The 25,269-nt window shown below is 54.9% G+C and overlaps 7 protein-coding genes across 7 annotated transcripts; 3 read left to right on the forward strand and 4 right to left on the reverse strand.

The window, feature by feature from the left end:
* Positions 1-134: 134 nt before the first annotated feature.
* Positions 135-2,305, forward strand: MRS44_008711 (uncharacterized protein; the record flags this gene model as incomplete). Its single annotated transcript, XM_065621027.1, has 2 exons — positions 135-1,244; positions 1,340-2,305. The coding sequence occupies 2 exons, from the start codon at positions 135-137 to the stop codon at positions 2,303-2,305; spliced, it is 2,076 nt and encodes a 691-aa protein (XP_065477099.1).
* A 241-nt stretch (positions 2,306-2,546) lies between these two features.
* On the reverse strand, positions 2,547-3,671 carry MRS44_008712 (uncharacterized protein; the record flags this gene model as incomplete). The annotated part of the gene is made up of 1 exon (XM_046276311.2): positions 2,547-3,671. One exon carries the CDS (start codon positions 3,669-3,671, stop codon positions 2,547-2,549), a length of 1,125 nt encoding a protein of 374 aa, XP_046132168.2.
* Positions 3,672-4,560: 889 nt separating this feature from the next.
* On the forward strand, positions 4,561-6,798 carry MRS44_008713 (uncharacterized protein; the record flags this gene model as incomplete). The annotated part of the gene is made up of 2 exons (XM_065621028.1): positions 4,561-5,443; positions 5,501-6,798. The coding sequence occupies 2 exons, from the start codon at positions 4,561-4,563 to the stop codon at positions 6,796-6,798; spliced, it is 2,181 nt and encodes a 726-aa protein (XP_065477100.1).
* Positions 6,799-7,834: 1,036 nt separating this feature from the next.
* MRS44_008714 (uncharacterized protein) lies at positions 7,835-8,612 on the reverse strand (the record flags this gene model as incomplete). Its single annotated transcript, XM_065621029.1, has 3 exons — positions 7,835-7,923; positions 8,012-8,077; positions 8,129-8,612. 3 exons carry the CDS (start codon positions 8,610-8,612, stop codon positions 7,835-7,837), a joined length of 639 nt encoding a protein of 212 aa, XP_065477101.1.
* Positions 8,613-14,124: 5,512 nt separating this feature from the next.
* MRS44_008715 (uncharacterized protein) lies at positions 14,125-16,616 on the forward strand (the record flags this gene model as incomplete). Its single annotated transcript, XM_065621030.1, has 2 exons — positions 14,125-15,855; positions 15,927-16,616. 2 exons carry the CDS (start codon positions 14,125-14,127, stop codon positions 16,614-16,616), a joined length of 2,421 nt encoding a protein of 806 aa, XP_065477102.1.
* A 3,186-nt stretch (positions 16,617-19,802) lies between these two features.
* MRS44_008716 (uncharacterized protein) lies at positions 19,803-21,175 on the reverse strand (the record flags this gene model as incomplete). Its single annotated transcript, XM_065621031.1, has 2 exons — positions 19,803-20,603; positions 20,681-21,175. The coding sequence occupies 2 exons, from the start codon at positions 21,173-21,175 to the stop codon at positions 19,803-19,805; spliced, it is 1,296 nt and encodes a 431-aa protein (XP_065477103.1).
* A 27-nt stretch (positions 21,176-21,202) lies between these two features.
* On the reverse strand, positions 21,203-22,516 carry MRS44_008717 (uncharacterized protein; the record flags this gene model as incomplete). The annotated part of the gene is made up of 3 exons (XM_065621032.1): positions 21,203-21,533; positions 21,643-21,952; positions 22,126-22,516. 3 exons carry the CDS (start codon positions 22,514-22,516, stop codon positions 21,203-21,205), a joined length of 1,032 nt encoding a protein of 343 aa, XP_065477104.1.
* Between the last annotated feature and the right edge of the window lie 2,753 nt (positions 22,517-25,269).

Consider the following 25,269-nt stretch of genomic DNA (forward strand, 5'->3'; position numbering starts at 1 on the left):
GATACCAAAAAATATTCCTTATCGGTTAACTGCCATTATTTTTTCTGAGGTAGCGCTTGCGATCCTATCATTGCAAAGCGTCACATCTCGATCTCCTTCTTTGTCTTTTTTTTTTTTGGAAATCGGGCAGCAAAATGGGCAAACCGAAGAACGATCGGAAGCGTCCCCACGCCGAAGCTGAGGATCTCGATCCTGCTTCTTTCGAAGACCGCGACAATGGTGCCGTGCAATCATCCAAGAGAGCGCGAGTCGAGGAACGGCGTTCGCTCTTTGTTCGCTCGCTGCCTCCTAGTGCCACCAGCGAGACCTTGACCGACTTCTTCTCCCAGCATTACCCGGTCAAGCATGCCATTGTGGTTGTCGATCAAAAGACGAAGGAGTCCCGAGGCTACGGTTTCGTTACTTTCGCCGACGCCGACGATGCTACCGAGGCCAAGAAGGCACTTCACAACCAGGAGTGGGACGGTCGAAGACTCCGAATCGATATTGCTGAGCCGCGACACCGAAATGCGGCAAACGGCGAAGTTTCTGCAAACAAGGCCCGCAAGGAGGAGCTCCAGAAGCCCCCCAAGCTGATTATTCGCAATCTGCCCTGGAGCATCAAGACTTCGGAACAGCTTAGTAACCTCTTCCGAAGTTTCGGCAAGATCAAGTTTGCCGATCTCCCACAATCCAAGGGCAAGCTCAAGGGTTTCGGATTCGTCACCATCAGGGGAAAGAAGAATGCCGAGAAGGCTCTGGAGGCTATCAATGGCAAGGAAATTGACGGAAGAACCCTTGCCGTCGATTGGGCTGTTGACAAGGAAACCTGGGCGCAACAACAACCAGCAGAGGAGGAGAGTGACAACAAGGAGGAGGAGGAAAAGGATGAAGAGGATGACGAAGATGAAGCTGAGAGCGCTGATGAGGATGAGGATGAGGACGGAGGTGCCAAGACCGAAAACCGAGATGATCAATTGAACGCCGACTTGGAAAACTTCTTCAAGAACCATATGGAGAATCTCGAGGAGGAAGATTCGGAAGAAGACGAAGATGAGGATGAGGAGGACGATTTAGAGGAGGAGGACGATAGCGAGAAGGCTCCCAAGAGGACAACGGACAACACCTCCACCCTCTTCATCCGCAACCTACCATTCACAACCACCGATGAGCAACTCAAGGGCTTCTTCGGTCACTTTGGCAAGGTCCGGTACGCTCGTGTCGTCATGGACAAGGTCACCGAGAAGCCCGCCGGAACCGGCTTTGTGTGCTTCTTTGACGTCGAGGACGCAAAGAACTGCATCAAGGGGGCCCCCGTCCCACAAAGGCCGTCACGGCAAACAAGAACTCGATCCTCCAGGACGAGAGCGCCGATCCTGATGGCAAGTACACCCTTGACGGTCGTCTTCTCCAGGTCGCGCAGGCCGTCAACAAGGAGGAGGCGAGCACTCTTGCCGACAGTGCTCTCGCCAAGCGTAACCAGAAAGACAAGCGCCGACTCTTCCTCCTCACCGAGGGCAACATCGACAGGAACTCGTCCATCTTCAACCTCCTCACAGAGCCCGAGATCCGGATGCGTCAGGCCAGCGCTGCCCAGCGCAAGAAGCTTGTTCAGGGCAACCCCAGTCTGCACATCAGTCTGACACGTCTGGCCCTGCGTAACATTCCACGCAACATTGGCTCCAAGGAGCTCAAGGAGCTTGCGCGAAAGGCCGTCGTCGAGTTCGCCAAGGACGTCAAGGCCGGTCGCCGGCAGCCCCTGTCCAAGGAAGAGAATGCTCGTGACGGCAAGGACGCCAAGGAGAAGGAGCAGCAGCGCAAGGCCAAGGGCAAGGGTATCGTCCGTCAGGCAAAGGTTGTCTTTGAGAGTGCCCAGGGACAGAAGCTACAAGAGAAGGAGGGCGGCAAGAGCCGTGGCTACGGTTTCATCGAGTACCACTCGCATCACTGGGCACTGATGGGACTCCGATACCTCAACGGTCTCCAGCTTGAGAACGACGCCGGCAAGAAGCAGAGGCTCGTTGTGGAATTCGCCATCGAGAACGCTCAGGTCGTGCAGCGACGACGAGCCAACGAGGAGAGGTCTAAGCAGATGCAGCCAGACCAGGCCAAGCCTGCAAAGACCGAGTCTGTGCCCAGGGAGAATGCCCGATTCTCCAGGGACAAGGGCAAGCCACGTGGTCGAAAGGGCGGCAAACCAGCCGAGGCCGATGCGGCGGAGGAGGGCAGCGGCAAGCCCAATGCCAAGGAGGATATGAAGCAAAAGTTGATTGCGCGGAAGAGGCTCATGCGGAAGAAGAAGGCCCAGATCCGAGGCAAGAAATAAGTGCTCGCATTTGATACCTAAAATGTTGATTTTGGCGTTGTACAAGGGTAGTGTTTACTCAAATGTGTGTAAGTGAGATGTTAATAAGTCACTCTGATTAGAGACTATCCAAAACTATTTAAGAGTGCGAAATGTGTTGTTTCCCTTTTTCCCGCCATACAAATACACTTTCCCATGTCATTCAAATCATACATCGTTGAGTCGAGATTTCAGAAAAGGCCCAAGGACTCTCCCAGACTCATTACTTCCAAAACCATCCCGTCTTGGTCTCAACACGACCCTCAGCCTTGATCCCAGATCCTTCGCCATCTTTGGCCTGCTCATTAGACTCTGCGTTCTTTTCATCCTTCTCGGCAGGTCGGACGGTATAGTGGGTTTCACTACCAATCTCGTTTCCTTCCTCGTCCAGAGTCTTGACCGTGGTCTTGCTGTGAAGGTAGCCAAATCGATCAACGTATTCATCCTTGGTCACCACCCGCTTCTCATCATCTGCTGGCTTATCGGACAGGGGTTTCCTGTCGAAAGAAGAAGGATGGCCCTCAGTTATAGCCTTGACAAACGAATCCCATGTGGATTGAGCGTCGGAGAAGGATGACTGAACCGACGAGAAGAATTCATCAAAGTTGTCAGGCTCACGTCGACGTTGTCTGTGTTGCTCAGAGTCTTCGAGAAGAGGATTGTGACCGTGGAAGCCTTCATCGTCGTCCTTTTGCTCACGGCGGGGGAGATCATCGATGCGGTCTTGCCGCTCTTCTTCGCCCATGGCTGCCCGCCAGACATTGGCAGCCCTTCGGTCCAACTCGCGGTGGAATTGTTCCCAATTGTGGTTCGCCGACTTCATCCATTGACTAGGTCCTGTATCCTCCAAGAGACCCTGGGATCTCAACCTACGCATCCAGAACCACGCAGGCTCGCCGGTCGGGAACATGGATCGAAGGAGCTTTCGCTGCTCATATCGAGTAGTGATATCGGGTAGTGGTTGACCCTGTGATACGGCAAGCAAATCTTCAAAGGCGTCTTCAAAGGTAAAGATGGAAGCATCCAGGTTTGAGGGAGCATCACTGGGTCGAGGTTGTGGCATGTCGCGGAGGGCGAGAGGAGAGTAAGAGGAGAGGGCTACAGAGGCCATGCTCCGCTCATTAGGCCAGCCAAACTCAATCTCGAACGGGCCAAACATTGTGTATTTCGTCGTCGGGGCCGAGTCTTGGTGATGAGATGAATCTCCAGTCGAAGCTGAGGTTGAGGCCGATGCTGAGAATGAGCCGTTGAAGCCAAAGCCCGACCGTTTAGAGCTGTCGCTTTCGCTATCGCTTTTGACGAGGCGGCCAAAAAGGTTGGAACGTGAGTCGTCGTCTTCACGACCCATAACGAAAAGGGCACGTGGGTTAAGATAGCTGTTGTTGGCGCTAGAGTCGAAGCGGTTCGTGATGGTTCTAGAAATTGGGTGTGAAATGAACTGCGTATGACGACGCGACCCGAGACTGAGCTCATCCTTCGAGTGTGGGGCTATTATGACGGAAGGACCGGGAAACGGAAAAGTCCGGTGGGGGTAAACTTGGGTGAGGAGAGGAATGGGCAGCTGCGACTGGTGGCTTGCGCCTGCCCAGGCTCGCCCAGGACCCTTGGAAAAGCTTGGACCCTCTCTCAAGCCTCTCACGCCACAGAGAGGACGCCACGACAACGGTACGTACCGCGTGGTTCTTGAGCGAGGTGGAGTGCTTCCATTCGCATGCCTCGGGTTTCTGGCAGCAAATGCGAAATGACAGCATCCAGATGGGGCCCGCCAAGCCCGTGGCAACCGCCAAAAATTACTGAACGGAGAATGGACGGGTATTGTTACAGCCCGTTGCTTCTCCACGTCTACGACTCCAAGGCACTCATCTTGATCTCGCTCACGACGGCAGCTCATCTCTGAGACGCCGTCCTTCCCGCCTATCTCTATCTCTATCTCTCTGTCTGGCGCTCAGACTCCTCTCCTCCGCTGGCTGCTGGTGGCTGGCCATGTTGTGTGCGACGCAGCTCTCTAGAGGTCACTCGCTGCCCCCATGATACTACCGATTCCACCACAACGACGCCAATTACGCCCATCCGCACACGCTCGGCTGTCTTGTCCCCCGTCTCCGGCGACCTGAACTCCGATCCTCCGACTCTTCCGCGTCCTGCTCTGACCTCCTTCTTTCTCTCCACCGCCGCAACCTCAACCGCGTCGCTCTCTTCTCCTCCATCTCCTCTCCTCCTCCCCCGGGCGCCCGACGATGCCGCCGGCCATTGTCGAGCCGCCATGGCCCTCGCTCGTGGTCGACCAGTGGCCGCGAGCCACTTCCAACGACACATCCGACCCCGGCGATGTTGGCGATAACCTACAGGAATGGTCATCGCTCATTGGCATAATCACCGCCATCGTGGGCAACATCCTCATCGCCCTCGCCCTCAATGTCCAGCGATACGCCCACATCAAGCTTCACAGACAACGGAGTAGGAACCGCAGAAGAGCAAGAGAGGCCCTGAAGCATGCTCAGAATGGCGATCATGGCACATCTTACGGTGCCATTGGAGGGGACAGCCATGCGAATGGATATCAGAACGGTCACGGAGCCTCTGGTGTCTCTGCGGAGCAAGAGAATCTCATCGACGAGGCCCGCGAGACTGATCCTTTGACAGGATCTTTTCATTCTGAAGAGTCCATCAGCACTGATAGTGAATCAAACAACCAGGATAAGGCCGCGTCGACATATCTCAAGTCACCCTACTGGTGGCTAGGCCAAGTCTTGATCACACTTGGTGAGATGGGCAACTTCCTCGCGTATGGCTTTGCTCCCGCGTCCATCGTCTCCCCGCTCGGTGTCGTCGCGTTGATATCAAACTGCATCATCGCTCCCGCCATGTTCCATGAGAGATTTCGTCAGCGGGACTTCTGGGGCGTTGTTATTGCCGTCGCCGGTGTTGTCACTGTTGTTCTGAGTGCGAAGCAAGAGGAGACCAAGCTGAATCCCCATGACGTATTGGACGCCATCACGGCATTGCCATTTGAGATTTACTTGGCCGTGACCATATTTCTTATTATCGTCCTCATGTGGGCAAGCCCTAGGTATGGGAGGCGCACCATCCTCATCGACCTTGGGCTTGTCGGTCTGTTTGGTATGTGACATCATGTTCTGTTGTGAGCACAGAACTTCAATACTGACTGAGAAATAGGCGGTTATACTGCTCTTGCAACCAAGGGCGTCTCGTCGATGCTGTCTTCCACCCTCTGGCGCGCATTTACTACTCCCGTCACATACGTGCTCATCTTGATCCTTCTCGCCACCGCCGTCATGCAGATTCGCTATGTCAACAAAGCCCTACAACGCTTCGACTCAACGCAGGTCATACCCATACAGTTTGTCATGTTCACCCTGTGCGTTATCGTAGGCAGCGCCGTCCTCTACCGCGACTTCGAGCGAACCACGGCTGAGCAGGCGGCCAAGTTTGTCGGCGGCTGCCTACTCACCTTCTTCGGTGTCTTTCTCATCACTAGTGGTCGTGAGCAGAGCCACGACGATGACGACGAGGTTCTGTCCGATGCCGAAGGCGTTGAGGAGACGATTGGGCTTGCCAGTCAAGACGCTAACCCAGCTTCACCACTCCATGATAACCAGGATTTCCCAACCCCAAAGTCGCAATCGCGCCGGTCTAGTTATCTGTCGCCCCTCAGCTACCCTGAGGCACAGAGGGCACTGATAGCAGCTGTCACGCCACAGCATGATGGCAACGTACCGTCTGTTAAGATCATGGATTCAAGTGCTTTGCAGCAATCCCCACGTCAGGAGGCTCCAGTTTCCGGCTTCCCCTGGAACGACGTGGGGGGGCCATCCACGCCCCCGGGAAGAGGTAAAAGGGCATTTTCAACGGACTCTGTCCTGGGGGCGTCTAGCACTGCTGGTCTAACAGCATCTGTATCACATCCAACAACCCCGTTGAGAGATCCCGACGGGGTGCTTCCTCCACGTCCCGGCGCAAGCCCGACCAAGCCCGGTGGCAGCGGCACACACAGTCGCTCCAGGACCTTTATCTCGCCGTCCCCTCTCTCGTCGACGGTCACGGCCGTCGTAAAGGACGCCTTCCTGCGTGCCTCGAACGACCCCCGCGTGCGCCAGTCCTCGATGCGGCGCATACGCTCCACTATCCGCGCCGGCCTATTCTTCAACGAGGAGAACGAAGCGGCTGGGGACAGCAACGACGCGGGCAACCCCCGCGCAAGTACCCTGCCGGCGCACGCGGTGGTCCCGGACTCGGAGGACAACCTCGCCAGTGCCCTGGACGAGGCTGAGGGACCCGCAGGCGACGATGATCAGGTGCGCCGGCGGTCGCGCAGTGTCAGTGACACCCTGGGCGACTTTTTTGGCGTCAGGAGGAAGAAGCGCAAAGACGGCTACTTTGCTGGCGACATCGAGGATGGGCCGACTGCAACGACCGCCCCACGCTGCGACCACGACGGGCAGTTTGGCGATTGACGAGAAGGGGCCCACGACGTATAACAACACCAACTACTTCTAATTATCATCTTCATCTTCTCGCGACTCGGCATTCGTTAGCATGCATATCATATCTTGTTTCTGGCCGGCGCCGGAGTCATTTTATTACCCGGGCTTCTAGCGTCGGCGTTTGGGTTCGGTAGATTGTTAGAGCGGGCAGGGGAGATGAACCTGGAGCCTTTTGCCTGGTTTGGCATGCTTTGGACTTTTGAACTGCTGTTTTTAGGATGGTGGCCGGGTTCTCTTGGCGTGAAACCTCTGGATGGCACCCAAGGATTGCGTAGCCTCATAGTGATCATCAGGGCGGCTTCAGTCTGTCCTGGTCTTCTTAATCTTGAATAATGATACATACGTGTATACCACTTCCTCGGTCACAGCCAAGGGAAACGTTCAATCCTGAAACGGAACCGTCCATGGTCTCTGTCGATCGCGACGAGGAGGAAGAAAGAAGTGCCGTAATTGGCCAGGTTAGGCAATTTTCCGTCGCGTCGGGTTCGCAAGCCTTGTGCCTGGTGTCGCATCGTGCTACGACGCCTTGCGTTTTAGAAGGCCTCTTCCTATCCTGGGTGACGGGACTTGCAGGAGGATGTTTTGTGTATCAAACACAAGGCAGTCACATGCTCTAGGGACAGCCAGGTTTGCGAGTCACTGTCGATAGACGAGGTGTGTGCTGTTGGCTTGTAGATGCGCTTGGCCTACGTCGTCTAGCCAGCATCACTCGCGATGGTTGGGCAAATGCGGCTCTCGAAAAGAGTTTGCCTGCAAGTTTAGCACCCAAGGTTCTTGAGCCCTTGGCTGTGAGTGAGCGTGCGTTGGAGAGACGCCAGCTGCAGAAGTCAGACGTCAAACAAGGTCCCTGGAACAAAAAGGGAAACGGCCCCTTTCTCGTTCATTTGGCGTCGCAGGGGAATCGTTGCGCGAGTCGACTAAATTGGGTTACGATCAGCTTCCCTTGTTGTGAACTGGCAGTCTCGTTCTCGTTGGTCTCCGAACCTAAAAATGCGACAATAATGGACTAGACGGAATCATCCGGCCGTGCCTGAATTTGACCGTTGGGCATCTGGATGAATAGAGTTCGACGGTCGATGACAATCCATTGCTGGCCTGAAATTATTCCCATATTAGTTGTGCAAAATACGGGGACAGTGACATGACCAGCAGGGCAGTACCGGAGTGACGGTTGCTCATTTACCGGCAGTTGGGTAGCTCTGCTGCCATGTAACGTAGGCAGTTGTGATATACGAGTCTGGTCCATTCGCTGAGAAAGAAGGTTTGTGCCAGACTGGAAACAAACTGTTTCGTTAGATACGAACACTCTGTCCCCACAGGGCAGCAAGAAGCCACTGAGATGACGGAAGCATTTGCGCAAGCAGCTTTTGCCGGGCAGTCCACGAAGCTCGCCTACCCTGCAGCATTTGGGCATTTTGATCAAGAACGCATGAAGCGAGCCACACGCCACGGGCGGAAGGCCGAACATGTTCCCCGGCGCTAAGCCTCGGAGAACTGACAGGCCTCGTTAGCGGCGGGAGGGATGGAAGGGTGGGAGGGCCGAGGGCGGCGGTGCAGACTGACATGAGCGCACTTACGGCATGTGCAGCCACGAGAGGCTGAACACCCGACGAGGCAATGCTGGTCTCGATAAAGATCATCATGACCTGGTCGGGTTGTTGGCGTGATGTGAGGGACGGGGTATCGTCCCGCGGTAGACGCGAGATGCTCGAGAGATCGGTAGGGGCTGGGGTCAAGGATAGGTAGACGTACGGAGTACCTAGGTCTGGTGATGGAACTGCCATGGCTGCTCCTGTTTCGAGGCCTTCGATTGTCCCACATGACGACAGGTCTGTGGCCGTCATCTGCTGGTGCTGTCTGTCAAGAAGATGGCACAGACCTCTTGGGAATAGTGTCAAAGCATAGTTTCTGCAGGAGGATGGCTGCAAGGGCCGAGGACTCAAACGCAAGGCAAAGCGAGACCGTCACACCGACTCGTCCTCTAGCCCGGTGCTGGGGGCTGCATGAATTTCAACGTCGTACATGGGCGCATTGCTTGCCCGTGCTGAGGGGGAGGATTCGGATATGCGGTTAAGTAGAGTTGCCAACCGCAGCTTGTCCCCCCGTGTTTGTGCCTGCGGCTGCACCTGAGCCTGTCGTCAACCGTTGGAGGGGAAGGGATCCGCAGTATTGGAAAGGTTCCTGTGGGGGACGATGACTGTGTGGTGACAATTGCCGCAAAGAGCGCGCGCTCAAGCAGGCACGCAGGGGGTTGGACCGAGCATGGTGCGCATCTCGGCTGTACGAGGCCGATTGGTTCTTGTGATCGAGCATCCATGGTTGTTGTCACGTATCGCGAGGGAGAAGTCGGGCCCGAGCAGATGTTGGTCGGTTGCTCGCATGCAACGAGCATGTAGGAGGACGAAAAGTTCAAGTTCGCTGGGATAATTGGAAGCTGACCTTTACCTGAAGGAGGAGGGGAAAGGTTCCTTCCCGTTCACTAGACATCTGGGAAGATGCTCCTTCCGCCCTCCCAAGGTGACAGACCCTGTTAGCGGTCCCATCACCTTCCCTTTCGTTGCCTTTAACCTTCTCATCACTTCCTTCTTGATCGTCCCCTGCGTTGCAAGTCCAAATTGCTCCCACACCTCAAGTCTGTCTACCAGGCCCTTCACCGAAGACTAAGGCAACCCGGACATCCATCAGACAAGTTGACAGCCTAGACACATGGATATGTTGTTGGGACCTACCGTGTTAGGCAAGTAACTGGAAATGCCCTTGCTGAAAGTTCTTATTGCGACATATCTTCCCGTGCATGAAAACGTCAGCCACCGGCTAAAGTATGCGGTAATTGGCCAAGACTGGGATGTAAATGATGGATGCTCTATGAGAACCCAGGTTGAACTAGTTACCTATGCTGTACTTTGTACGAGCTGTCCCTCATCACTTCGGCGGCAGTTAGCCGTTTGAATCCATCCATTCCAATGGGGCGGGAGCTAGAGGAATGAGTGCTCCAAAGCGGCGGGTTCTGAACACCTTTTGGGGGTACAACAACCTGGGCACAGTGTGCCGTGTATCGAACCCCCAACTCGCACGTAGAATATGTCTACGGAGCCGGGGACCACTTCGTCATCTATTCCGCCCTACGCATAAACATGCGTGCGTGGTGATGGAGAATCAATCCTCGTATTGTGTTGAGGGCCAATGGTTAGTTGCTGACGGCTGATGCTTGGATGCAGTCCTGTGGATGTGTGATATGGGTCTGCTGTGCGTGCTGACATCGGAATCATCCAGAATATTTGAATGGATGATGATGAAGACTTCGCGTGAGTTATACTGTACCATACAGGCAAGCCAATTAGGTGCATTCTCAAGCTTGGCTCAAGTACCTCTTATCAGTCCCGGGTCCGATCCTGTGGACCGGGGATGAAAAAAAAAGCAAAGGCACGGCAATGAGGGAAGAGCGGGCTTGATCTCAACTGTGGCTCCTGCCGACTTCGAATGTAGCTACAGTACGGACCTGAGCACTTACTTTCCTAGCTGTTCCAGCTTCAACTCTAGACAAGCATCCACACTCTCGAATCAAGATTAAGCCCAGCTCAAGTTAATTTCGAGCGCCTATCGCGGGTCGTCGCATTCGACAGCGTCACAACGACGTTCCAAATCGAAGGTTCCATCACAGCTTCTGGCGTCTGTCTCGACGCCTGGTATCCGGCTCAGCAGCCTCCGAACGACCCAACTCTAGGCCTAGCGTCCCAGGTCACAACCCTCCAGAAACAGCTCCTGCAGGTTTGGCCCAGTCGCGGGAAACATCCCGTCGCCCACTGTGTGCTAGTTCCGACAAATGGTGCAGCGTCCGGTGGAGATTGGGACAGGGGCCATGGATCCCTGGAGACAAGAATCCCCATGAGCAGGAGCTCTTTTTTCGCAGCAGACAAGGACTCTGCAAACTCCCGCTGATGTGTTCATAGGCATGCAGCAGACATGTTCTCGATGTCTTGAGCTCCCTTCGAACAGGGCTTCTTACCCCTGACCGCCGACCTCAGTCTTGAGCCCTGGTCCTTGAAATCCGTACAGTTAGTTGCTTCGCACACTGGCTCCAGGGCCCTTGTTTTCCTCTGTCGCTGACCCTCCCAGACTGGCACAGTAACTTGCATGCAACCGTAGAACCAACAGGGTCACGGCGGGATCCTAGAAGAGATGCATCGCGTCTGTTTCGATGGTCATCGGCATCGGGCCTTTGCCCCAGCTTGGCTCATCCGGCTTTTCCTCCGCCTCATCCACGAGTCGATCCCTCTCTTTACTACCTTACTATACTTACTTACCTCCAGTGCTAAGCAAACATATAGGTACTGAGTTTGGGGCTCGCACCTTGCAACCTCCACGAGTCGCGCGTCGTCCCACATTTTAGCACCTGGCCCCGTTCCCAGCGCAGCGGGTCGTCACGTTCAAGAGTGTCTGAGCGACATGTTGTTTTTGTTGTTCTCTTTTGTGTTGTGCGCGAGAGCGAGCGCAGCACAACGCTCAAGCCGGCTGCCGTGCCGTCTGTGCGCTGGGCCGCTGCACAAGAAGTAGACTGGCCAAGCCCCTAGTCCCAAGAGTCGTGTTTCTCTAGCCTTCTGGCTTGTTTCTCTCGTGGGGTTGAAGAAGCCTAGCTGGAGAGCTCTCATCCCCTTGGCCGCCCGCCCTGTAAAGGGAGAGACATTGGACGTTCCATCGTTCTTCTCAACGGGACAGCACCTTACTCCATTGAGGCCTACTTCGACAAAGGCCCGAGTCTAGCACATGGAAGAGAGACATGGTAACTTCGCCATGGCCATGGCTTTATTGCTCGCCCTCTCATCGATTTGGGTCCAAGAAGCAGCTCAACCGGGGAGTGACTGAAGCCTGAGCGCTACATCCAGTTTGATGCAGCGTGCGCATCAGCTGTCTGCTCCACGATGTAGCGAGATGCGCCAGGTGCGCCAGGTGCGCCAGATTCGTACCAGAAGAGCCCATTTGTCGAGCAGATCCCACGTCTCTGGCCTGATCCACGATAGCCGTGTTTTAGCCATGCTCTCAGCTGGATCTCTTCCAAAACCGCCATGATCCTCAAAATCGGCGCTACGGGCAAATAATACAGTTGAGGCGTCATTGTTTGGGTAACACAGTTGGGCAATCGCCTCATCCCCTTGAACCAGGAGAACAGATGAAGCAATCTGCAAATGTGGCCCCCCTGCTCAGGCTCGGTCGCAGTTTGTCTCATCGTCGCCCTCCCCGACACTAAAACGAACCACAGCTGGTTTAGCGACTCCAAAGCTTGCAACGCGTTTCTTCCCAAGACCCGCAAACAGGGACCTCGACTAGCGCGTTATCCAGTGCGTTGCATTTGAGCTTGGTCTGGCTCAATTAGCTCTGAAAACAGAAGGAAGGTGCCTGACTACACAGCTGTCATAAGGATTCCTCCGGACCAAATGCTCTTGGGGGGCACAGCGGCGGCACAGCATACCTTAGCCAGAGGACACCACTGAACAAGGCACGGCTGGGGGAAGCACGAACCGAGCAGCGTCCCAAGGCCCAGCGCGAGGGAAAAGGCTCCGACTCTACGGGTGGGAATGCAGCGGCGGGGTGTGCTGGCTGGGAACATCCTTGTCCATACACCGATCCCCTCTCTTCTGGTCCCATTGACCGGCCCTGTGTCTCTCCTTCCAAGGTGCTGAGCTCTGCTGCTCCCGCGTCAGTGTCTCTCGGCTGGTAACCTTGACCCTTCATCAGATCCCACGCTGTCTGCTGATTGACTCCTCAGTTTCGTCCTCCTTGTGCCCGTGCCTGCAGGGTCCAGTTGCTAAGCTCTCAGAGTGTTCCTATCCTGGCTCGGCTTGTGCAAGGTCCAATAGTGTCCAGCCTGTGCACTGTACGAGGCTACGACGTCAGCAAGCCCGCGCGGGCATAATGGTATACGTACTCTGTGGATTTATCCTCGTCACCCTTGCCGGGTGGAGTTGCTACGGCTTCGTTCCTGCATTGCTCAACGGAGCCGGTTCCCAGCCAGACGACTGACTAAGAACAGAGCTAAACAGGGAACAGGCCCTTGGTACTGGGAAGCACACACTGAGGCCCTGGATCGAGGCTTGACGCGGCCTGTATCACCAAGGAGGCCTTCACTCGACTGCACAGCGCAGGACCTGACTAGACTGGCGACGACGCAACCACGAAACAGAACCCACATGACGATCCTCCCAGTGTCCGCTGTTTTGGCGGGTTTGTGTCTTGACCTGAATCGTTCTGGCTTGGACTTGCAGCGACGTTCTAAGATGGGGAGTGAGGGAGGTCATTGCATCGTGGCCCACTACTCGAGAGCTCACCATTGCCTGGACAGATGTTGTGTGTGTGTCTTGCTGTCATCGTCCCCATCCTGACCCTATATTGCAGCGTCCTAATGTGCTGAACGTGTCTTGCTCTCGATCCTTTTTTCCCGAGCCGTTGAGAAACCACACCAGCGTTGCCAGCCGATCGGCGCAGGTCTGGCGGCCCAGCCATCAAACATCCACTTTCTCGTCGTTGCTTCTTCGGCCGTGAAGAGTTTTCTTGTTACTTTTTCTCCTCCCCTCTTTTGGTCTTGGGGTTCTCGCGGAGGGCTTTCCATCTCTTCTTCATCCTCTTCTCATCCTGTCTTGTTTTGTTTGCTGCTAGGACGGTCACTATCAAACAAGCCTCGCCCACTTGGTCCCTGGGCAGGGCGTCGAGTCGCACCACCACGGACCTTGGGTCGCCTTACAACAGGTCCAGCATCGCATGAGACTGCGGAAGCGCTCGCACAGTACGACGCCCAGTCCGTCTGATCGATCCATCCCTCCCCTTGACCAGGCCCTGCTGCAACCCCCCCAGATTCCCGGGGCTTGTGTCCGTCGAGACGGGCCAGGCCAACCCAACCGGAGCCCTGTCGAGGGTCCTCCCCCCTTACGACCACCCTAGTCTTCCCTGTCTTCTCTAGCCCCAGCTCACAGGGCTTGTCTAATCTTGGAGGGTACAAAGTTGCCTTGCCCCAAGATTGCATCAATCTCTTGCTCCTAGGCTATCCTATATGATACATAGCACCCTCATCATTGCTGTCCCCCAATTCCCTTTCCTGCCCCTCCTTTTGCCACAGGATTGAATCCTTTCGTGGTCTTTGCTTCCTTGTCTTACCTGGTGTCTCTACTGGGTCTTGCTTGGATCAATTTGCTCTTATTTGGAGCTGACACAACCTCGACAACCGTGGAACCAGTTGTTATTTGTTTACTTGGAGGGTCAGCCTCAACCTCGCCGCCCTCTGCCTCCTCGAGGCCCTCAATCGACATGTGGGCTTCGACGATGCCATACTACTCAGAATATCAATCAAACCGTTCCGAACGCGATGTACCCCAGAACGCTTCCGCCAGGTCAAGCACGTACGCGGACGCCGACAGCAACATGGACGGCAGCAACCATAGTTTCCGAGATGTGGCTCCCAACCAACAGCCACCCGTCGACCTGAATGAATTAATGGGGCCAGCCATCGAGGGCCCTCCCTCCCCCGAGAGAATTCGTCAATTAAGCAAGCAAATGAAACATGCGTCTCACCTCCACCGGGGCCACCGAACCGTGTCTTCGGGCTCCTCGTCACTTCTGGCCTCTGAATTCGACAGCATGAGCATCACACGCCGATCCTCGCAGCGATCTACAACCAGTGGCAGCCCTTCTCGAGACCGACCTGACAGCGTCCAGGTATTGGGCAAGAATATTTTCCATCGCCGTGCCAAGTCGAGCAAGTCGGGTCGATCGAAGCGCGAAAGCAGTGCTCACAGCTCATCAGGAAGCTCGCTATATTCTGCCGAAACAGGTAGTGAGAATTCCCTGGCGACCTTCAAGGACTCTTTTATTCCAACCATTTTCGCCCGCCGGAAAACATCTCGAGACGAATCAGCACTGCAGAAGAAGCTGCAAATATCTGGACCTTTCAACTTTCAACATGTTACACACACACCACGGGATCAGATCGTCAGCCTTCAGCGGGGCAGCCGCATGGAGTTGATGTCTGAGATGTCGGCCATGCGTACTGCAGACCCGACAAGCCAGGATCTCCACTTTCGAAACTTCTCTTCAGAACATCTGGTTGAGCATCAGAACCCATCGCCGAGGTTCCAAACGGGACCTCGGCGATTGCTCAAGCACGCCCGATCACAGGAGCAGCTCCGGACCAGCCCTCCTTCCCGGCCGGTGCGACCCCCGAGATCACCCCCCATGGAGCCGCTACACTCTCCGACCCTGGGCCCTATACCTCCTCCGCGAGTGTCTAGCCGCCAATCGACCCAGCGAGATGGCGAGTCCGCAGATCGCCCCCAGACCAGCGGTGGCTTCCGACGACCCCGACCCTTTAGCCCTGATGAGCCCCTGGATCAACCTCCAGCAACCTCTCACGGCTATGGGGCTGCTCAGGAATCGGAGGGGCTGGTGGTAGATGAGCATCGGTTTTCGCATGCCATCACCACGCCCGACGACGCAGCTTGGCCACTGGGAGTCCCTGGCACTGCCTCTTATGAGTCGCCACTACCTGATGTGCCAGAGGAGGAGGAGCACTTTGTCCACACTGGCCGCTCCCGAGTCAGCGTCACCAGCACCAGGTCTTCTTTGAGGGCTAGTCAGTCGGTGCCTGTTCTACGAGGATTCCAAAGGCCCATGAGCGGAGCTTCAGACACTCTAGGACCTTTGGAGAACCGTAAGAGTGGTCATCACGACGGCAGCGGAGCCGACGTGCCATCGATCAGGGAGAGCTGGGAGGACGATATCGACTACTGCTACGAACACGAGGCCGATGCTAACTTTGACTATGAGTGGGAGCGACCCTCTATGGATGTTGAACAAGACATGGCGCCGCCGGTGCAAGTGGCCATGGCAGATGATGAGTTGAGGGAGGTACCGACCATCGGCACGGCCGAGTCGTCTCCCGGTATGCTTTCCGCATCCCGTTTTGATATGCCGGCTCTAAGCCCAGCCAGTCAGGCCTCGCCTCCCATCGGCCACGAGGCTCTCACCCCCAGCTCGGGTGCGGTGACGAACAACTTTTCCTTCCCACGCGGGGAGAAGGGGACCCGACCGCCCAACCTGAGCCATAGCCACAGCCGCTCCGACTCTCGCGCGTCCAGCTTCAAGGAGTCTCATGGCTTCACCCTTTCCCCTCTCTTCTCATTCCTGGCGACTACCACCAGCAGATGCTCCTCTCCGAGGCCGAGAAGCACAGCTACACGGGCGAAGACGAGATTGTCCACGGCATGGTCGGCTCTGGACACCCCTATGAGGATGCCAGCAACGCAGCTAGCCACGCCTCGCTGAACCTGTCGCACCAGCGTGCCAGCGTCTCGACGACGGCGACCAGCTCAACCACCATCTCGGACTCGACGGGAGAGCGCCATGTCTCGACCAACTCGACATGGACCAACTTGACGCGGCTCACAAGCAGCACATCGCTTAGCAAGTGGACTGAGGCAAACGACAGCATCCCCGAGTCCCACCTCGTTGACCCACAGAATGACAGCGACGAAGAGGAGACGACTCCTCCCGCCTTCAGGGAGAAGGATACGGTGCCGGAGCTGACACCTTTCCCCTCGGTGCCTGTTGGCAAGCGATCTCTTCACAAGAGCCATGCAAGCGAGTCAATTGTCCGAGACGAGGTGCCACCGATGAAGTCGGCCGAGACTATCAAGCGACGCCCACGGGCGAGGACGACGAGCCTCAGCGCCCAAGTTCCGCCGGTCGGACAGTATGCCTTGTTCCCCCGGGCATACGTCAAGGGAACCAACGATCGAATCTAAGCAAGCAACGGAACTCGCGAATTCCCGGGTAAAGCTGGTATGATGATGGCGTCATGTTTTGCTTTGTTTGAAGCTTTGCTACGCCTCCGTGTTGCGTGCGGCTGCGGCTCCATCTCCGTCCCCGTCTCTGTCACATTGCATTGCTGCAGCGTACTGCATACCTACCTACCTACCTACCTACCTACATATGGGCTTGATGCCCTGAAGATCCTTTTCCTGTCCCACATGCGAGCAGCAGGATGTTCCTGGCTCGCACTGTCCTCCCTTTCCTATACTACCTTACCTACATACCGACCTCTACACGCCGTCCCTAGTTGAGGATGTCGACCCATCAATGGTTTTCCTTTTGTTAGACTTGGAGTCTCTCGTTCAGAGGCGTTGCATTGCTGGGCCTTGTTTGTTCCCACATGCCTGGCTGGCCACTCGGTCCCATGGACCTCCTTGCTTTTTTTTCTTGTCTGGTCATGTTTCTATTTACATTCAAGCTATCCGAGGCGTACATGCGGGTCTGCATAAAAGCAGTTGGGGGCATTGGGGGTTTCTCAAAAAAGATAAACAAGGCATTGGGTGTATGTTTTTACTTTTTCTTTTACTGTTCATACTTTACTTTACCGCGCACATTTAGAGTTGGTTTGAGACAAGCCAACAGCGAGCGTGGTGGAAGGCATCCTCGGGGTGCGACATTGGAAACAACCGGATCTAGGTTCCGGTTCTTATGAGTGATGGATTTATGACCTTCTAGACAGACCGGCATCGACAGCTACCTTGTACAACAATTGCCTTGATGGCTACTAGCTCAGAGCGATGCTTGTTCACATCTGTATATAACTAAAAAGAAGAAACAAAAAAAAGACTTAAAAAAAGTTTAACCAACCATAACGTTCCTCCCAAGATGTACCTAGTGACTCACAAACCTTATCAATGTCAATAAATGTTAGGCTGCCTTTATACAAAGTCTTTGCAAACTTTCAACAAAACCTTGACCTACTAGTCAGGTATTTAAGACGTCTCATCCCACATATGGAAAGAGTCAACCTCGTGATGTGAGTTCCTATTCTTTTTTGGCGCTCTTCCTGGGTGTGTGGTAGTACACCCATGATATTTCATGAAATATCAGAAAAACAACGCCGACCTGACCAGCGGCCTATCTCGATGCCAATGATGAACTCAACATCAACATTACCTCTTTTGACAAAACAAAATGTCTTTTGAGTTGCTGCTGCATTGGTGGTTCTGAGGCAACCTGATATTCAACAACAACAACAACAACAACAATGACAAAATCCCCTTTCTGCCGTTTCAACCTTCAAACCAAATCGCACCTATGGTGAGAACCCAGACCATCAGCTCTGCAGCAGGCTGGCATCCATAGTCTCCAAAAGCTTGGAGTGTTTGGGAGACCTGAGGTACACAGCATCAACAACTACTACTATTGGTTGTTGGCACAACAAACAAATCGTAACAAGCTCCAAGTCGCGCCAATAATGAGACGCAAAGAAATCAACTCTACAGCCGGGTTGGCATTGATGTCCCGCATTTGGGATAAGACCAGGGACCTGAGGCACCCAACAGCCTTTTGCAGTTCTGTTTGGGGATATGAAAGTCGTAATAAGTCGCGCCGGTGATGAGACCCAAAGGAATCAACTCTACAGCAGGTCGACATCCATGTCCCGATGGAGTGAGGCTAGGGACCTGAGGCACCCAACAGCTGATGCTAGCTGTTTGAGGATATACAAGTCGTAACAACCAGTCGCGCCGATGATGAGACCCAAAGAATCAACTCTACGGCAAAGTTGACATTAACGTCCCGAGTTTGGGATAGGACCAGGGACCTGAGGCACACAACAGTTTACCAAGGCTGTTTGGAAAGATAAAAGCCGTCGCTACAACCAAGTCGCGCCGGTGATGAACCCGAAGAATCAGTCATGCAATGGAGGCTGACTGACATCGATGTCCCCAAGCTGGGGTGAGACCGGGGACCTGAGGTACACTATCAATAACGACTGACCAAGGCATGCCATGACAAGTTGTCATACCCCCTATTGCCATGTAAAGTTACACGAGCAATGGTAACGGGGGATGAACAAGAAAGGTAGCATCGACACATCACATGAAGAGCCAATAAAGGGGGGGACATGACAAGTGATAAGCCAAACCAAGTCGAATCCGTAGTCGAGTTTTCTATTCGGTGTTTGTTTTCCCCTCCAAGCAAGAAAGCAAGCAGCCAGAATTCTTTCGTCCCAAGAACCAATGCTGTGTAAACACTTGTCCAAACATCATGTCTATCCCGTTCCCCTTTCCGAACCCCCTTTCCCTTTCCCTTGCCTTCTTCCTCTTTATCATCTTATCTTTGTCGACCCCAACCCAACGTCTGATGCTTTCTTTTCTCACCTTGTGCCGTAACCCAGTACCAACCAATGCTCCATGTTCAATGCAGCCAAAGAAGATGGAAAAAAAATTATAAAAACGCAAAACCACATCCACCCAGCCCAAGTCTACATGTGTTCGTTGATGTCGAGGTTCTAATATCATGAGCATCATGAGAAGAAATGAAAGGAAGGAAGAAAGAAAGAAAGAGGGATAAGAGAAGGGAAGGGGAAAAGGGGGAAGACATATATACACACACACATGTTGATGGAAGAAGAAAAGAAAGAGAGAGAGAGAAAAGCATCAAGGCAACCCCCCATGAGACGGAAGAGACAGAAAGAAGTTGCACAAGGACAAAGCCCACCAACCACCACCCTCCCTCACCCTTTGAGATATCAAATGTCCGTTTCCTTTTTGATACCTATCCGTACCATCCCTTTATCTTCACCAATTTTTTTGTTTAACACGATCCAGTCCCCACTCACCACCATCACCAACCCTCTTGAACCATGAGAAGGGGACCACATAACCAAAACACGATAAACAATTTGCTTCATGAGCCTGTTGCTGATGGTGCATGGGCCCCCCTTGTCCATGACCAGTCGTTGCCAAATTGCAACTGCGCTGCACCAAACAAGCATGATAAACAAAAACATGTATAGCAAAAATCAAACACGAATGAATGAATGAAAGGACGGAGGGGAAACGTGATATTCGCAACAAGGAAATTCGGTCTCGTATCCCTGAGAGCATCTTCCAGGGCTCGTCCCTTGTCACAATCTTGAGTAATGCCTTCCAGTCTTTGATGCTCTCTTGTCGTCAGTCCTCATCTCGATCGTCACGGGCCGTGTCCTGATCCGTGTTGCTATTGAAATCGAGCGGCGTTTGCTGGCCTGACGAGGATGTAGTACCCTCCGAGGCAGATCCTTTGAGTTGCCGGAGACTGCCTTGTAATTCGAGGTTCTCGCGCTCGAGCTGGTTTCGTTCCTGTTCCAGTGCTTCAATATGCTTGCGGGCCATTTCAAGCACTTCGCCCTTGCTCACACGGCGGTCTGCATCGTTCGCGGCATCGGATTCGTTATCGTCACCGTTACCGTTACCGTTTCCGTTTCCGTTTCCGTTTCCGCCAGATCGAGCTTGCTCTGGCAGAGCATTGAGGAGTGATTCGAATTGCGCGTTCAGACGGTTGCGGTATTGCTTCTCGACGAGGTTATGCGACGCTCGGGTCCGTCGTTCTTCTGGAGTATCATTAGGCTTGTCACGACTATTCTTGGACGTTCGAGAGGCACTGCGAAGCTTGCTCTGGCGACTGGAAGCTGTCGATGTCGTTGACGCCATGGATGCGGATTTCGAGCCAATGCTGGCGCGGCTGTTCTGTGACGCAGAACTGGGACTGGCCGCATCAGATACCGAAGGCGCACCACCAGCGCTGCTGCTGCCGCCCTGAGAAGCTTCAGAGGTTTTCCGAGCGTCCTTCTTCTGTCTTCTAGGTCGGGGGTTCTTCGTGGTCTCGAGGCGGGCGCGGGGTGGTTGTCTTCCTGAACTTCGTCCACTTCGGCCCAGGGATTTGTGGTTACATGAGCGGCGGGCGTCGTCACCTTTGGGGTGCTCGCTCCATGGCTGAGAGCGTCATCCCAGTGACTGGAAACGGCACTATCGTAGTGACCCCTGGATGAATGTATGCTGGATGGCGAGACGAGCTCGCTTCCATACGCGAAAGCGGGGTCTGTCGACGCATGTGAGAGATGATTCTGATGGCCGATCGTGCCGTCGCCGGCAGGGATCATGGCTCCTTGGAAGTTGAACTGAGGTGGATTCAGCGAAAGACTGTTATGTCCAACGCTGTAAAGACCCCAATCAATGTCCATTGAGCCTGTAGACACTGGAATGTGGTTCGCAAAGCCCTCTGGGCCCTGCGTCGAGTGGACGCCTCCATGGATGTCGTGCAAGGTCTGCGAAGGATGCGCTCCGTGACCTACAGGAGTCGGAGGACCGTGTAAGTCGAGGTGAAGGTGCCCGCGTGATTGCGCACGTGATGACTCCGGTAGTTGCATCCCGAGTACCGGGTGATGGGCTTGATGGTGGGTCTCGATCTCGGTCGGGTCTGGCCGCGGCGGCGGATCGCGGCTGGTTCGATTCGGCGGCGAAATGGGCTGTTGATGCTGAAAATGACCGGGTGGCGCTGGCGCCATCATCTGCTCCAACAAAGACCACAAACGTTAGACTCTTCCTTCATCATCATTTTTTTTTCTGGCCTCATGCTGTCGTCCTGTCCCGTCTCTATAGCTCGAATCTGATCTGCTGCGTGCCGCCTCCCGTCCCGTCTCGTCGCGGCTCCGCTTCATAGGTCGCGCGCGTTTCCTCTCCTGAGCGACATCGCCACTGAGTTGGTCCGGAGGCTTTTTCTCCGTCCAATCTGGCTCCCTCCAGCACCTTCTCTCGAGAGCCATGAGAAGCCATGACCACATGTCATGACCAGTCATTCGAGTCATGGCGCCAAAGAGACGGGGTAGAGATGGATGCCGGTGGATTCGAGCCTCAGCCACTGGCCTGATGTTTGGAGCAGCCATGTCTTAGTTGCTGCGAGCGGCAACTTAGAGGGCAGACAGCAACCATCTCGAACGCCCTAGCGTCGGCGTTCCTGACCCTCACCACCTACCATCTCAACATCACATTGCGCAAAGAGACAGGAACAACGACAGCTTCAGCGACCAGCACCATACGTACCTCTGGCTCCTCTATGAGGAAGTCATAGAATGACTGGTCCCCGCTGTGTTCCCCCGCCATGGTAGGGATCGGGGAGTCGGCAGGATGCAAGAGATCCTGGATCTTGGGGGTTCCTTGGGTGTTCGTCCGGCCCCCGCGTTGTCGATGTTCGAAGGTGTGGGCCGGGTATCCGATTGTATGTCCTCTGCAACCAGGCGTGCCCAGGTTGCCCTGTTCGGTAGCGGCGGCTATTGTGTTCGTCTCTGTCGAGGAGGTTGTAAGTGTCTTTGATGCAGAGACCAGTGGAAGGTCTTCTGGCTTCGATCCGTGAACGTCTTGATAAACGACTCTTCGTTGACCTTGGTCGGCCTGGGCCTACGGCCGGCACCGTGCTTCACCTTGGAGGCCGGTGATCAAGGGGCCGAACTGCTTATACGGTGCTGGTGAAGCCGCAGATTCGACGTCACCGGAGCCTGCTCGATAGTTCCAACGCCACCCGCGGCGCACCGCATCGGACCAGCAGCCCAGAAACTGATGGTCCTATTCCCGTCGGGCGAGGCTATGTCGGCGTCTCGTGCTCCCACGAAGCCGGACAAAAAGTCACCCCACTGAAGAGATTTCTCGGCACCACGAGACAATCGGTCAAGCGACCGATCGGATGTCCTTCCCAGTCCTTGCTTCTTCTCAGATGAGCGAATTACGATGCCCGTCTTCTCGCTAACGGCACTCAAGGTCTCCTTCTCTGCCCCTTTGGTCTGCCTGTTGGTTGCTGTTGTTAACGTCAGAGCGCATGCTGGGTAGGGTGACTTTTCCATCCATCGGCACATCTTTACTCACCAGCTCCCTCTTCTGCCGCGCTATCGACCGCCCGGTCTCAGCAGCGTCCCTTCCTTCGCGTCTCGGTCTCGGGAACAATGGCCCCTTTCCTTTCCTTCTGTCGTCTTCCCCCGGCTTCCCGTGTCTCCTCTCCTGAGGCTACTAGAGTCGAGTGACTAGTCACGGGGACACCCAATGGAAACCCGAGGCCTGAGCAGATGGTGGTTCGAGGCCCTTGATGACTGCACTGCTCTCGCGTGTTTCTGCACTCGCCCCGGGAATCGAATGTGGTGAGATATCTTGGTGTCAAAAATAACATAGGGCAACTCGGAAGGGGGGTTTATGTCGAGGCAAGACAAGCTTCTCGGCCTCCCTCCCCACGTGAATGGGAAGGCTTCCAATGGGAGGGGTTGTATGGTTTGAACCCGTGGCCGTGGGAAACCCAATGCCGGATAATGGGGAAGGCCATGTGTGGGTTCAAGCTGACGCCTTGATTGCATTTTGCAATGACTCGACCTTGGAATTGGTCAGTGTCCCCGCCTTTACCGCCCCAAAGGGGTTTTAAGGACTGCTCCTAGGGAGCTGGAGCTGGAACTGGAGCTGGGTAAGTAGGTGGGCTCGAGGGGGGAGACAGCCTGGGCTGGGACTGGGACTGGGACTGGGACTGGGACCGGGACGGGGTCTGGGACGGAGACTGGTACTTGGGCATTCGTTCTCTTTCAGGGCGATCGGCATCTCGAGGCCTTGCCCATCCCGTCTTTATTGGATACCTTGGCCCGACAAGCCCTACTGCTCACATGTCAAGCGCGGGAGGGTGCATGAAGAGGCGTATAGATTTTCCCTGCCAGAGCCGGTCTCCGGGCCCTCGTCAGTCTGGCGCGATACGGTATCATATTGCTGGGGGGCATTGTGAGCGGTCAAATCTCGATCTTCCGAGGTCAGGCTGCTCCCTCCCCCGGCCACCGTCTTCCTGTCTCTGATACCCGGTGGAGAGGAAGTACAGTAGCCGTCCGTTATCTCATCAGGGCCCATGCCAAGTTTCCAGCTCAGCCAGCCTGGGTTGCTCTGGGGGCCTTGTTCGAGGACGGGCCACCCATAGGTTTAGAAGGGACTGGGTATATTTGCCTGGGAGACAAACAGCACGGTCATCATGACGCTAAATGGCACCACATGCGTCCCCAACATGATCTTGTGATGTAAACCGGTTCTTCCAGTCCCAGCAGGACGGAAACGACGCTGTACACGGACCCGAGACGGCCCCATTGATCTGTTGCTCGGGACATGAACCCTTCTGCGAGGTACAGATGGGCTCGCCTCTCACCAAGTGGACGGCGCAGCCTTTGGGTGTCTAGATGTCCGTGGTATGGTGGTCTGATCCTAGATTCGCAACCGAGGAGCGGGGGGGTGGCTGGCTATAGCCAGGGGGGGCCGCAAGCTTGGCCAGCGCAGCCAACGAAAAAGTATGCCATGATTGGGAAAAGAGGGCCCTGGACGAAGGGGATTCACGTTGGATGCTGGGGCTAGGACGTTTTGAGGCGGGCTGGAGACTGATGGAGCCAAGTGTGGTCGTTGGCCGTTGGGCTGATATGTCGTTTGGGGGGGCGGCATCAGGGGACGAGAAGGGACAACGGTTTTTTTGTGGGCTAGGCTTCTGTGTAGTGCATTTTTCTCGACGTCACCGCTTCGAGGGCATTTTTCTGTTCCTCTTTGGGGCATAATGGCATTCTCTTGACATTGCCATGCCATAGCTCGCTCGCTGTCGTTCTTGGGCGGGTACGCGGATCGAGGAGGCGCCCGCCCACCTGCAACACCAAGAGTGAGCTCGAACCGTCAGATCAGTCAATCCGGAGGGGAAAGAGAGAAAAAAAGGAACTGTTGGTTCCCACCTGGCTTCTCTGTGAAACAGCATAATGTAGGGACTGCATGATGGGAAATTCGCGGCTTGCTCAGCCGTGACACATCGACTTTTGGAAAAGCTGATGTCCATCCCTCCTAGGGGTCGAGAGAGCGCCTTGCCGAGGGAAGATGTAACGGAGACGCTGCGGCGGCATGGCGTAGAGGTCGAGCCTCGAGGCTGACCAATGATGAGAAACAGAATGGACGGGGGGACCCCTTTCCCATTTCTGATGTGAGCCGCTCTTTCCTGCTTCGTAAGGTGCAGTTGCAGATGAACCCTGGATGAGTGTGTTTGGGAAGGTGCCGCTCAGGTAAGGTAGGTATGGCAAGACAGGTAAGGCAGGAAGTGTCCATCCCTAGAGGTATCCGTAGCACTTTGCCGGGTGCTACACGATGGACGCATCGGTGTCGACGGTGGATCGCCGAGGATGCCGGCTGTGTTGCCGTTTGAGGGGAAGAGAAGAGAGGGAGTGAGATTGGGGAGAGGTTGGCGGGAAAGATGATGATGGATGGATGAGATGAATTTATAGTTGTGGTGGACGACCTCCTTCCCAGCTACAACTCACGAGAAGAGGTTATTCCTACTCACAGCTTCACGACTGAATCTACTCAAGTTCTCTCAAACACTCGAGTCCCCTGAATGGGCTGCTCTCCGTGTTTTTTAACCAAGTTGAGGATCAGATCATATATTCGCGAGACCCAATTTCGCAACCCAACCGCCACTAGATGAAGCACCATGATACTTGACGATGCTCCTCAAACACTCCCCCCCTTCCACCGCAAGCCGTGCCGCATCTTGTAAGCCGAGTAGCCGCCCGTCAAGGAAGGATTCATTCGTCAATCTGAGATGGACTGTTTATGCAATCCA

Source organism: Fusarium solani, assembly GCF_023522795.1.
Source record: "Fusarium solani strain SB1 chromosome Unknown bctg00000005, whole genome shotgun sequence".
Taxonomy (NCBI): Eukaryota; Fungi; Ascomycota; class Sordariomycetes; order Hypocreales; family Nectriaceae; genus Fusarium; species Fusarium solani.